At 42.8% G+C, this 12,655-nt stretch overlaps 1 protein-coding gene across 3 annotated transcripts in view; it reads left to right on the top strand.

Moving 5' to 3' along the window:
* The first annotated feature begins 274 nt into the window (after positions 1 to 274).
* COP1 (COP1 E3 ubiquitin ligase) overlaps positions 275 to 12,655 on the top strand; it is a 124,184-nt gene continuing 111,803 nt past the window's right edge. For 2 of the 3 annotated variants that reach the window (XM_066324709.1, XM_066324711.1), the window contains exons 1-4: positions 275 to 680; positions 7,372 to 7,431; positions 8,898 to 8,995; positions 10,269 to 10,345. In XM_066324709.1, coding sequence (XP_066180806.1) covers positions 355 to 680; positions 7,372 to 7,431; positions 8,898 to 8,995; positions 10,269 to 10,345 — 561 coding nt within the window. In that variant the 5' untranslated portion in view covers positions 275 to 354. The remainder of the gene's footprint in view (positions 681 to 7,371; positions 7,432 to 8,897; positions 8,996 to 10,268; positions 10,346 to 12,655) is intronic. The other variant, XM_066324710.1, reaches the window with a different exon arrangement.

Genomic DNA, 12,655 nt, shown 5'->3' with positions numbered 1-12,655 from the left:
CGGCCGGCAGCAAGCCCGTGACCGGGGCTGTGTGAGGAAACCCCCGGCCCGCGGTGAGGGCAGCGCGGCCCCGCCCCGCCCCGCCCCTCAGGGGGCGCGGCCCCGCCCCGCGCACGCGCGCCCGCGCAGTCCGCCTGTCAATAAAGCTTGAACAAGCGCCGCGCCGGGGCCGCCGCTTTGAGATTTTTTTTTTTTTGCTTTTATTTTTGCTTTTTATTGTGTGGGGATTTTTAGGTTGGGGCTTTTTTTTCCCCTTCCTCCCTCTTATTTTTTTTTATTTCTTTGAAGGAACTTTATTTTTCCCCCGCGCGCTCGGGGATGCGCTGAGGCCGCTCCGCCCGGCCCGGCCTCGGCATGTCGGGCAGCCGCCCGCCGCACCCCGCTGTGCCGCCCGCCGCCACACCGGCCTCCTCTTCCTCCTCTTCCTCCTCATCCTCCTCCTCTTCGGCGGCCATGGCCCCCGGCTCGTCCTCCTCGGGCGGCGCGGCGGCGCGGCCCGTGCTGGTGGCGGCCGCCGTGTCGGGGTCGGGCCCGGGGCTGCCCCGGCTGGCGGCGGCGGCGGCGCGGCCCGGCGGCTCCTCCGCGGCGCCGGGGGGCGGCGGCAGGAAGAGGCCGCTGCTCACCCCGCTCTGCAACGGGCTCATTAACTCCTACGAGGACAAGAGCAACGACTTCGTGTGGTGAGCGCGATGTGTCGCGATATGTCGCTGGGGGAAGCGGCGCCGCCATGCCGTCGGGAAGGCTGGGGAGTGTGGAATAGCGGCGGGAGGAAGGAGTAGCCGGCAGCCCCTCCTGGCGAGGGAACGGCCGCTGCCCTCCGGGGATTGTGGCTTTGGGGTTTTCCCTCTTTTGTGCCTCTCTCTATGAGAAATAGTGCGGCCAGCAGGACTCGGGAAGTGATTGTCCCTCTGAACCGGGCTCTGGGGAGGCCACACCTCCAGTCCTGTGTCCAGTTCTGGGCCTCCCCGTTCGGGAAGGACGTGGAGGTGTTCGAGCGGGTCCAGAAAAGGGCTGGGGAAGGGGCTGGAGGCCCAGGACCAGCTGAGGGAGCTGGGAGGGGAGAGGAGCAGCCTAGGGAGGAGAAGCGACTCGGGGTGGGGGACCTTATCCCTTTTAGAACTCCATGACAGGATGTTGCAGCCAAGTGGGGATCAAACTCTTCTCTCTGACAGCTAGCAACAGGACAAGTGGACACAGCCTTAAGGCGCCCCCCGGGAGGCTTAGGTTGGATATTAGGAAGAATTTCTACCCAGAAGGTTGATTATATATTGAAATATATACTCTGCCCAGGGAAGTGCTGGAGTCCCGTCCCTGGAGCTATTCAGGGAGCAACTGAACAGAGCATTCAGTGCTGTGGTCTAGTTGACGCGGTGGTATGGGGTCATAGGTTTGACTTGATGATCTCAGAGGTCTTTTCCAACCTAACTGATTTTCTGATTTTGTCTGGTTTTGGCCCTGTGCAGTAGCATTGCCTCCACCCTCTCTATTTTTAAGCAAAACCAGGTTATTCCTGGCAGGTTCCTCCTTGAGTGCGCCCAAGTTGTTGGAGAGGCCCTGCGGCACGAGATGTTTCCTCACAGCATTCTGACAACACAGCAACTGCCTTGTTTTCCTGGACAATGTGACCTCGAGTGGTCTGGAGCCCTCTGATTTTTGGAAGAGAATTCACGAAAGGATTAAGTGCCCCTCTGGATGGGACTCCAGGGAGCCTCTTGCTGGTTGATAGCTCCAGCAAAGCTGGCTTGATTTGCCCGTGTTGCTGGGAAAAGTGGTTTAGTTTTAATCTGCAGTAAGTTTTGTGTCAGGCAGGCACCTAAAACCAGATTAGTAGGGAATTTCTTCTGTGATTGTTTAAAAATTTTTCAGATTATGTTTTTCTAACATCCAGCTGGAGCTGTAGCTCTTAGCTGGAAATCACCTTTCAGTATAATTGGTAGACTGAGGCCCATGCTTTGAGAACTGATGGTAATTTGCAGTTTTGAAGAAAAACCATTGCTGATGGGTTTCAAACCTCCTTTCATAAGGAGTAAGTTTGATTTTTGTAGCTGCCTGGATGTGCTAAAATGTGAGAACAGGAAGTAAGGTGTTTGTATCTGAGGCAAACAGGGAAGAGGTAGTGGGGAAAAGATCAAGTTGTAGGAAAGTCATATATGGAAAGGAAATAGTAAAGAAAAGATAAGTGGGCTTCCAAGATGATATTGACAGCTCTAACCTAAGCTCTGACTTACAGGTGAGGATTGGGTGTGAGGCATCTCCCAGGGAACAGACAATACTTGTCTCAAAACCCTGTAGGCTTAACTTTACAGCTTGTAAAGTGTCTAGCAGAGTTGATAGGAAATAACTTTGCTACTGAAGTGAAAACCTGAAGCTGCTAAGAAGTTAGTGGCAGAAAGACCAGTAAGTAATTCTTGTTAGGAATAAGTAACAGTCAAAAGCTACTACTTATTACTGTAGTAGAGTAGTTTGCTCAGTAGCAGAGTGGGGATGAGAGGACCGCTGTCACCAGCTGATGCCCTGCTCTGGCCCTAGGCCATGTTAGGTGGATTTAGGAGCTCTTGGTGTCAGCTGGGTTGCTCACAGGTTTTCTCATCATGGGGTATGAACACAATTACAAGTGTCCATTCTCCTCTGTTCCCTAAATTCTTACACTCTGGCACTAGTGGTCTGCCAGCATGACTCCCTACCCTTTTTAGTCAGCTCTTATTTCCTATTTTGTTGTCTGTTGTAGAAATGAGGGGTTTGAAAAGGAAATTACACCCATGACCAATTTGTAGACTTGAAGTATTTTAAGATGGTTCAAAAAGCTGAGATACTTGCTTATTTTCTGCAGGTAAGTACTGTGCATCCTTCAAGGAGAACCCGTAATGAGCTGTTTTCTCTTCATTAAGAAGCACCACAGACTGAACAAGTGAGGAGGACAGAAATCAGCCCAGTAGTACTCAGGGCAAAATGTCTTTTCTTAGTACTTACAAGAGCCACATTGAGCATATTGAAGTGTGGGTCAGGAGCTTTAAGAGCAGACAATGATTATAGTTAACTTGGGTTTTTCACTGCTGTATATTTCTGTGGTGTAAAGGCCTTGTTCTTACTTATTATTGTTCTAGCTTCAAATTACAATAGCTGTCTTTTTTTTTTTTTAATTTGAGTTAGCAGTACAGTTATATACAAACAAACCAAACTGGGCAGCTCTGGAATTTTGAGCAATGTCCAAGAAGGCAGAGGTGTGTGTGTATTATTTAAATAATTAATTTAAACAAGCTTTACATGTGTCACTGAGAGAAACAGAAGTTTTCCCCTGTGCCCTTTTTGCCTCTGTAAGGAACATTCAAGATGCTGCCAGCTGTGGAGAACACTTGATAATTTTTCTGAGCATGAGCTGTGAGTTGCTGCTAGCCACAGCTGTAAACTCAGTGGTAGATTATGCCACAGATGGAAGGTGGGAAAGAGTAAAGGAGTTTGGGTAAATTTTGAACATCAAGGTGCAAGTGGAAATGCCCTCCATAGTGTTTATATGTGCAGCCTCCCTGCCTGTCTTCTGAAAGCACTGTCTCAAGTGAGGCAGAGGCTCTAGAGTAAACATTGTCATGTGTTGCTACTTGTGGTTGTGAAATGTTTAGCAAGTGTATGCTCAGGAGTTTGCAAGTGTCTTCTGTTTGTGGAGAATGTCAGCTTCTGCCTGGAAATGTGTAACTGCAGTCAGGACTGCAGATAGGTCTGACTTGGTGGACAACTTTATTATAAATGGGAAAACTTTGCTTCTCTTAGTGCAGGATGCAGAATGTAAAGGTATTTTTTTGCTGCTCCAGTAGCCAGGTGTCTTTCCACTTGCCTGGAAGAGTGCCTGAAATGGACTCCTCTAATCAGATGATTTTCTCCTGCCCAGCAATGTAGTTGCTTAGTTTTCCCTGGCCTTGTATTAGCCCTCCCAATTAATGGTTGACTAACCTCTTTAAAACCAGTTGCTATCTGCTTTGCTCCTTGGATGGAGTGGATCTTACCTGTCTCTTCAGTGGCTGTTTCATACCAGTCCTTGTTTCTGAGCTCTGGCACAAATCTTGTATGGAAAAGGGGGTGCTGCATGGTGATCTGAAGATCAGCACCCAATACCACAGCTCAGCTCTGGGGAGGGCTGTATGCCACCTGGACTTGCAGGCTCATGGACTTTTAAAACCAGTTCTTTTCTTAGTTGGTTACCTGTTACTCCAGGCATGGGCTGAATGTAGTTGTTCCCATGTTTGTGGTCTGGAAGGCAATTTTAGTAAAGGAATGTTGCTAACTTTCCCTGAAGTCACAAAGTAAGAACACAACAAGCAGTTTGCATACCATGTACAAAGAGTTTTACTACTTGTTGTTATATTAAAGCTTCAGAGTGAGTAGATAGTAACAGCAGTGATCTTTAACCCAGCCACCTTTGATGGGAAGGACAGAGCCTGTAGCAGGTCCTGGTCTCTGATTTGACCAAAGAGGAGCTGAATAGGAGGCAAGCACTATAATGAATCTTGTTTGCTGTTGAAGTGTGTTTAAATTTCATAGCCACCACTTCAGCCAGGTGTTTGTGTAGCAGTAGGGTGACATTAGTGCTCTTGAGAGGTGCCTGGAAAACAACTGGCAAAACTTAAAGCTGTGAACTTGATTAAAATGGATGTTTAAAATGTTTGAGGTCTGCCCTGCAGAGAAAGAATGGTAAGCGTTTGCAATGCTAGATTTAAAAATAGCATTTATTAGATACTGATGCCTTGTTTCCTAGAGATCAGTGACATTTTTGACTTGCTGAAGTTGTTTGCATCCTTTTAACCTGACTCTGCTGTTTAAGCCAAGTGGAGAATAAGCTACCTCATGCACAGAAGCCTTGATTTCACCATACTTCTGCTTCCCTGTTTCAGTGTATACTACGAACTGGGGTATGTCTCAAGTCCTCATCACTCCACTTCTTTCTTAACTTTCCCTTTGTGTTAGGTTAGCTTCAAACAACTCTTGCGTAGCAATTTTCATGTGTTGCAGTCAGCTTGGTTTCAGTAAGTATTAAAATATTTGTCTTGTTTCCACTTGTAAATCAGGGAGCATTTCGGAGCAAAACAGTTCCTGATGGAAACTTCAGTACCATTAATGATGTTCCTGGTACTGAATAGCTGTATTTGTTGGCTCTGATTGCTTTTTCTCAACTATTTTGGCCCTGTCACTTCTCCAATCAAACTGGTATGAAGGAGTAGTTTAGGAACAGTGATCTCGTGTGACTGGCATGTTAGGAGGCAATCTTCCTATTTTAGCTCTAATTTGTGATGTTCTCCTGTAGGCAGAGGAGCATTGCAGCCTCGTTGATTGCTGCAGGGCATTAGGAGCATCACCTCTGGCCCCGTGGTGAATAGCAGTTTCTGGCATGACACAAAGAGCATATACCTCACTTTCTTCACTAGAAAAAGGTGAAGAAGTTAAACCCTTCATCGCCAGTGGGGAGAAACTACCCTTAGATAGTAATTTAACCCTAAGTCTTTGACTTTTTCTTTTAAAGGCCAGCTGACAGAATTCAGAGATGCCTTGTTCTCCTGCTAATAATCTGCCTGTGCTGGTTGAATTTGCTTGGAATTTATTCTGACTAAACAGTGCCTTGAAACTAAATAACTTGTAAAAAGTGACTTGAACTCCTAAAGTTGGTGCTGCTCAAGACAAGTGTAGAAAAAGGTCAGTCAGGGTGGAAGAAGGACAGGTGTGTATTAATTATTTTAAGGCCTCTCTTGGGATGGATCAGTTGATTCAAAGAGTAGCGTTCTGGTGTGATTCGTTTGCCTTTACATTGTGTTTATACAGGTGATTTGGTGGAATATTTAAGACAACCTGGCTCATACATTAGGCTGGACAAAACTTTCATGACAGCTGTATTTTCCAGTATGGGGATTTAGAGCAGGGGCTTGCGTTAGCAGGGGCCACAGCTGCTCCTCTATGTGCCTAGAAAGTTTTTAAGAGGTGTTTCCTCCCTCCTGTTTTTGTTAGGATTTGTTTTCTGATGGGGTAACAAACGTTAGTATACTCTAAAATAGATTACAGAGTGGGGGAATGCCTTCTGTTGAGGTGCTCCCCTCCCCTGTTCAGACAAGCATTGGTTTTTTCAGCCCGATCTGCGTTTTGGATGCAAAAAAGAATTTTGCCTTGCAGAAGTTGTTAACAGTTTATTAACAGCTCATTCGGTGAGAACCGTCTTGTTGGCAGAAGGTGGGAGCAGGCTGTTTCTGAAGAAAACAAGTGCTGGTGAAAGCCTCTGGGAGCTGAGATTGGTGTGGACTTGAGGGAGTGAGAGGAGAGCGTTTGGATATCTGTGAGGCACTGAAAACAAGGTGCAGCTTGTGACACAGCTGACCCATGCGTTAGGTGCAGAATGGTGATGTTGCTGCCCATGGCGTCTTGCTGGATAGCAGACCAAGACCTGGAGATGAATATGTATGTGACAGCAAATCTCACCGGTTTTCAGGGAGAGCAGCCATAGGAGTCACTGAAGTATGATGGATGCAGCTCTCCTCTTTCGTTAGTGTTTCGTTTTCCTTGAAACATGTCACAGACACTTGACGAGCCAGACTTTTTCCACTACCTGTCTTGCTGGATTCCTCTCTTGTTGTGCTCAGGTTCCTGTGGAGCACTGCTTGCTTGCACATCATTCTCTTCAGGTCCTCGCTTGGTTCTTGGCAATCCCTAGCAGAGAGAGCTGGCTGTGCTCTGGTCACTAACTAGTTATTCTACCTTCCCCATCTTTGGCTTTGTATCACCTGCTGCCTGTTGGTTTCATCCTGCTCTGCTGCAGCCTCTATCCTGGCAGTGTTCTGCAGGCACACCTCGTGTGCACCTTCTCCACCCACTTATTAGTCCTAGTTCTCATGACGTCACTACTATTTCTGATCTGCTCTGCCTCTCTGTGCCACTTTTAAAAATTATAGATAGCTATTGGCTGGAAAAAAAAAAAAGGAAAAAGTAGTTTTGGTATCATTTGTAAATACATTGTCTATTAATGTAAAAAAATCAGGGTTTTTACATGTTGTTTGAAACCTAGTACAGATGGTTAGAACATTCTTCGGCAGCCTTGCTTGTTGAAGATTCTCTGGCTTTGTTTGGGTTGTCTGCAGGTGTTAAAAAGCTTAACAGGGAACACTTACTGGTTTCTAATTGTAGCAAACTGCAGTATCATTCAGAGTTCAAAGAACTGTTGATTGCCCTTTTGATCTTTATACTGCTTGGCTGCTGTTGCACTAGTATGTCTTTTCATTTTACGAATAGGAGATTATTACCTAAGCATAAATAGGTGGCTGCTTTGAATTAATAATACTTTTCTTCATATTTTAACATAAAACAGGCATCTTTCTAATTTTTGTTTTGCTTTGTTTCCAGCCCCATCTGTTTTGATATGATTGAAGAAGCCTACATGACGAAATGTGGACACAGCTTCTGGTAGTATTTGGTTTCTTGTATTGCATAAAATGTCCATCTCTTACAGCATGTGCAGACACATGTTGCTGTGATTACCTTTCATTCTGAGTTTGTTTCTTTTCTGTCTTCTGTCCCTACACTGAAAAAAAAGGTGGAAAAAAAGTTTTTAAAGATAAATACCTGTTAGATTAAAAAAAAAATCCTAGTGTCTTAACCAAATAGTGCTGTGTCATCATATTTCCTCTGTAAAGAAATAAAATGTTCATAAACTGCTGGTAACACCCACTATCCAGGGTCAGAACAGTTTGTTAATTTACCTCCTCTGGTATCAGCTCTGTTAGAGGGGTTGGGAGCAATGTTGGAAGCTTTGTGCAAGACCGTGTGCAGTTTGAAGTGGCTTGTACATTGCATATTGTGATTATTTTAAACCTTGTAGGAGAGGATATGCTTCAGGCTCTCCTGTTGTATTGAACTGGCATGGCCCCAGTTACTTGTCAGTGTGTTATCTCTGGCTGTCACGAGGAGCAAATGTTTCATGGAGAAGTGCAAGATCCCTCTAGGAGCATTTCTGGAACCACTTGCTGCTTCTCCTCTCCTCTAGGGATTGGTAGAAATGTTGAACCATGATGTCCTACAGTATCCTGTCTATGTTATACTCTTACAGTGTCTGCTGATTAGAAATAAATCTTGTAAGAACTAGTACTATAGTAGTATAAAGCAGCAGATTCAGGTAACTTTCAGAAGAGTTTTGACTTGCAACAGGTAAGCTAACAGCCCATTTTGTGCCCTCTGTGGTAACACTTGATCCCTGTGACCTGTAACTTTTTAGAGGTCTGAGATGAGAAACATTGAAACATCTTTATTTATGGAGCCATGTTACCACCTGGTGTCTCTGTCAGCCGCTGACATCAAGCAGGTTCTTGTTGAGATGCTTAAACCTGATGCTGAAGTGCATCTTCTCATTCCTCTGTCCCTCAATTCAGAAGTGAGCACCTCTGAAGAAGTCACTGATAGTGAGAAGAGCAGGCGTGGGGGGAAATATGAGAAGTTGGTGAAGGTGTTTCCTCTGCTCAATTACCTAAAATGCTTTTAATATTGATTGCTATGTATTTGGCTAATCTAGAAGAGATGCTTCTGAGTAATTCAATCTGTTTGCTACCTCTGCCTGTGGAAGTGATGTGGAGCATGAATTGAGATGGTGTTGTGGCTGGAGTATCCACGTTGCAGTAATCCTCAGGGAAATAAGAGTGAAGTACTTGACTAAATTTTGTAATCCTTGCCAGAAACCTTTGCTTTCTGCTGTAGCACACTCTGAGTTCAAACACTGGAACATTTTGACTCTACTGTAGGTTCTTAGCAGCACAGCTGTTAGCTGGCAACACAAACAGTGCACCTTGTCTAAGGCTGATATTATTTACCTTGTGCTTATGCTTTGTTCTTTCATGTGGGCTCACTTGTTTTGTTTCTTGTTTTTTGTTTTTGAACAGCTATAAATGTATTCACCAGAGCCTGGAGGACAATAACAGATGTCCCAAATGCAACTATGTTGTGGACAACATTGATCATCTTTATCCCAACTTCTTAGGTAAGCTTGCATGAGAAACATCTTAGTTGTTAAGAAAGGCAGGCACTTGTAAATTTGTCCTATAAATTACAGTTTTCTGGATGTTGAAAACAAAATCCAAATATCAGCACCCTGTTTGTCATTTTTATATAAAAAAGGTTAGTAGTATATTTTGTTAATACTGCACTGCCTCCAGCAGTTCTGTATGCTGAGTGACAGTAGTGAGATTAACTTGCTGCTGTTTCCATACTATGAAAAGCAAAACTGTTTTCCTTATGGCTAGAGATGTGAATCTCTTTACTTTTGTTTTCTTGCACTTTTGTCTGCCTAATAAAAGAGAACATGCCCTGTTTACAAAGCTTGGACACTGAAAGGGTGGAGGCTGTATTAGCGACTGTGCTGTTTTGGCTGCTGTACTGAGGCCCATATGATAGATGTAGGTGTAGATTACACACAGGGAAAATATCCATACATATACCTATATGCAATTCCAATTGCTTCTTAAAGAGGGAGGAAATGTTGCTAGGTGGAAATACAGTTTAAAACTTAGTTTTGTGGAGAAAAGGTTAAAGGAAACCCATTGCAGTGTAAAATACCAAATTGAAGCAAATCTTGATTTCATGTGCTGAGAGACCAATTTAATAATAAATATCTGAAAAGCCACAGTAGCCAGGGAATGCTTCAGAAATGGACAATCCTGATTTAGATCTAATCATGTGCTGGAGATGGTGCTGAGGCAGGTCTTGGAGTGCATGTTGGGCCTCCATACCCTTGTGTCCAGGGATTTGAGGGATGTGTTGGAGGAGGAAGAGCTCCTGTGCAAAGGGTTGAAGTTATCTCTCTCTTTGCATTCGCTGGATTGGCATTAAATTATAGCAACAATATATATTTAGAAATGCACATGATAGTTCAAGGAAAAGGTTGTTCTATTCAGCTGTGCCTATTTTTTTGGCCTATAATAGAGCATTACCTGATTTATCTCCCTCATACTCTTCTGTGACATACTTTTGTCTTGGAGTTGAAAAACTTTCTCAAGGAACCATGGGTGTTTAGATGAAGGAACTGAATCAATTAGGAGAATATGTAGGCCTTGTATTTGGTGGTTTTTAAAACATCTTTTATATGTTACAAAAATCCACCAAGGAATAAATTGGTATGGAAAAAAGTAGAGACATCTACTGTTTTAATTACTGATAAACATCTTACTGTGGAATTAACAACTAAATAAAAATATTGAGGTGGAATTTTCATACTGGTTTGGTGAACTTTAAATCCATCTCTTTATGTTTTTTAGTTAATGAATTAATTCTTAAACAGAAGCAAAGATCTGAGGAGAAAAGACTCAAACTGGACCATTCAGTGAGTAGCACCGTATGTTCCAACTTTTTTACTTTATTTAATGATTCTGTGCAGCAGTTGTAATTACATGACTTAATTGACAAGAGATTGCACTGTTGAGCTGATGCTTTAACTTGCCTTGAGAGGGAATAATACTAATATCAGTGGCAGTAGATCCCTTCTACCTTGTTAACTCCTGTTCTTCCCACCAGCAATATGTGTAGAGAGAAGCTGTGTCAGGATAGGCAAGTGTCCTTTGATGTATTGCATATAACCTGGGAAAGTGCCCATGGAAGTACACTTGTTTAAAGGTATTAATTTTCGTTTAGTGTTGGAAATTACAGCTACAATGAGAGCAGTGAATTGCCACAGGCTTGTCTGATCACATGTGGGGAGCTGTGTTCTGTCAGAAGACTGGAGGAATGCTGATACCAACCACAAGAGGGAGAAAGATACATTTGGAGTCTGGTGTTCTGGTTCAGATGCCACAAAACAGCCTGGATATCCTCTAGACTTGCTTCATGTCACAGAATCAGAGCAGGATCTGTGTCCTCAGTTCAACAGAACCTCTCTGCAGCACCTGTGGATGCTCTTGTACATTAAGATCAAAAAGAATATATGACATGAGCCAGAAAACCTGCATGTTTGTCCTGCTGTATCTGACAGCCTTGTCTTTTGCAATTCATAAATAAGATTGCAAAATACTACTAAAAATCGTGAAGCACCTGCTTTTAAAAGCTTGTATTAAAGTGGTACTAATTTAGGGGCTGTGTTGCATAAGCTGGTGCTATCAGTGTTTGAAAAGAGCATTTTTTAAATATGCATTGGTTTACTCACAGTAAGATTTTATATTCATTATAAAATATGTATATAAAATATTTAATATAAAATATGCATAAACCAGATATGGTTTGGAGTGCACACAACTGACCTGAAGGCATGTACAGGAGCTTCTTGGAAATTGGTTTTACTATTTAAAAGCTATGCAAAAACAGATTCACCTGTTTTTGATAACTACCAGTAAGTGGGCAATCGACCATGACTTCATGCCCAAAACACTGGTGTGTCTACCTTTTAACAACAAATAAAAATTACAGGCATCTGTAAGAAGAGTAACATTGCTCCTGTACTCCTTCTTTAATGTGCCTTGTATTACTTTTGGTATTAAGGGAAGTCATCCAAGACACATTGCAGCAAATGCAGTAGTCATGGTCTCATTAAGAAATCATGTTAAGGCATGTTTGCACATTTAAGCAGTTTAGCAGTAGTACAATTAACTGGCGTGTTAGTCTGTTAAAATGTGTCTCAAATCCTATACACTTGTTTAAAAATCACATTTTTTTCCCCAGTTATTCCAGATTGAAATTATGTTTTTGGCCTGGATAGTTTCCATAGGTTCTGTTAAGCACTGTATAAAAAAATTGTGTGTTGTAGATGGATGTTACAGATTTTTTTTTTCTTAATCTAGTTAATACAAAAAGGCTGCAGCTTCTGAGAAAATATCTGATTTAGACTGGATGGCATTTCTAGTTCTTTCCAATTTGAGTAACTTGATTTATTTTCATAGCTTTTTTAGGACAGATTTATATCCAGCTTTGTTTCGTAGATATTCTTTAGACCTCTCAGTTATTCCTGTTGACTCTTGAGGCTTTTTGATGTAAGGCTGTGGTACCATTAACATATTATTCAGGATTTCCTGTGCTTAAAGATACCTTTTTTTTTTTTTTTTTTTTAAATTGATAGGAAGGGAAAAGGGCCTTCAGGGAAGAATGGGCTGTGTAGTAGTATTTTGATCCTCTGAGGAGTCCCCCACAGCTCCAAGCAGTTTAAATGAGATGAACCTGATGAGCTCCATCTTCTTCCCAGCTTTCACATTTCCTTTACACTTAAGAGGAGTAATGTGAGAGGTGACAGTAGAAAAACTAAGCTATACTATCTTCTTTGATTTGAGTTTAGCATGAGGGTTTTACTTTTTAGTTTGGCTTAAAAAATTAAAAGGTATTGGTGCATAACAGTATTTCAGATGTAATCCAACTAAGCTTGGATAAATGTGGAGGGTTTTTTTTTCTTTCCAAAGAAACATGTTCTCAGAAACTGGGGCACAAATCAGATAAAATTTTTGCTGTGAAATAATCTTTTCCCAGCAGCAGCAGCAAATATGCTTTCATGAGGCACAAATATATTCCAAATAAGATAAGAAGTTCCACAGTAGGTCAGAGGAGCCATATCCTGTACACATGGCAGAATTGGGAATCTGGATCTGAAACCTGTTTTGCAGTTTTCCAAAGGGATGAAATATTGCTGCTTTGCTTTTAATATCTGTTGTTGGATGGTATATATAGC

This window comes from Sylvia atricapilla, chromosome 9 (genome assembly GCF_009819655.1).
Source record: "Sylvia atricapilla isolate bSylAtr1 chromosome 9, bSylAtr1.pri, whole genome shotgun sequence".
Lineage (NCBI taxonomy): Eukaryota > Metazoa > Chordata > Aves > Passeriformes > Sylviidae > Sylvia > Sylvia atricapilla.
The sequence above is the reverse complement of the archived record's forward strand: the minus strand, read 5'-3'. Positions and strand labels throughout refer to the sequence as shown.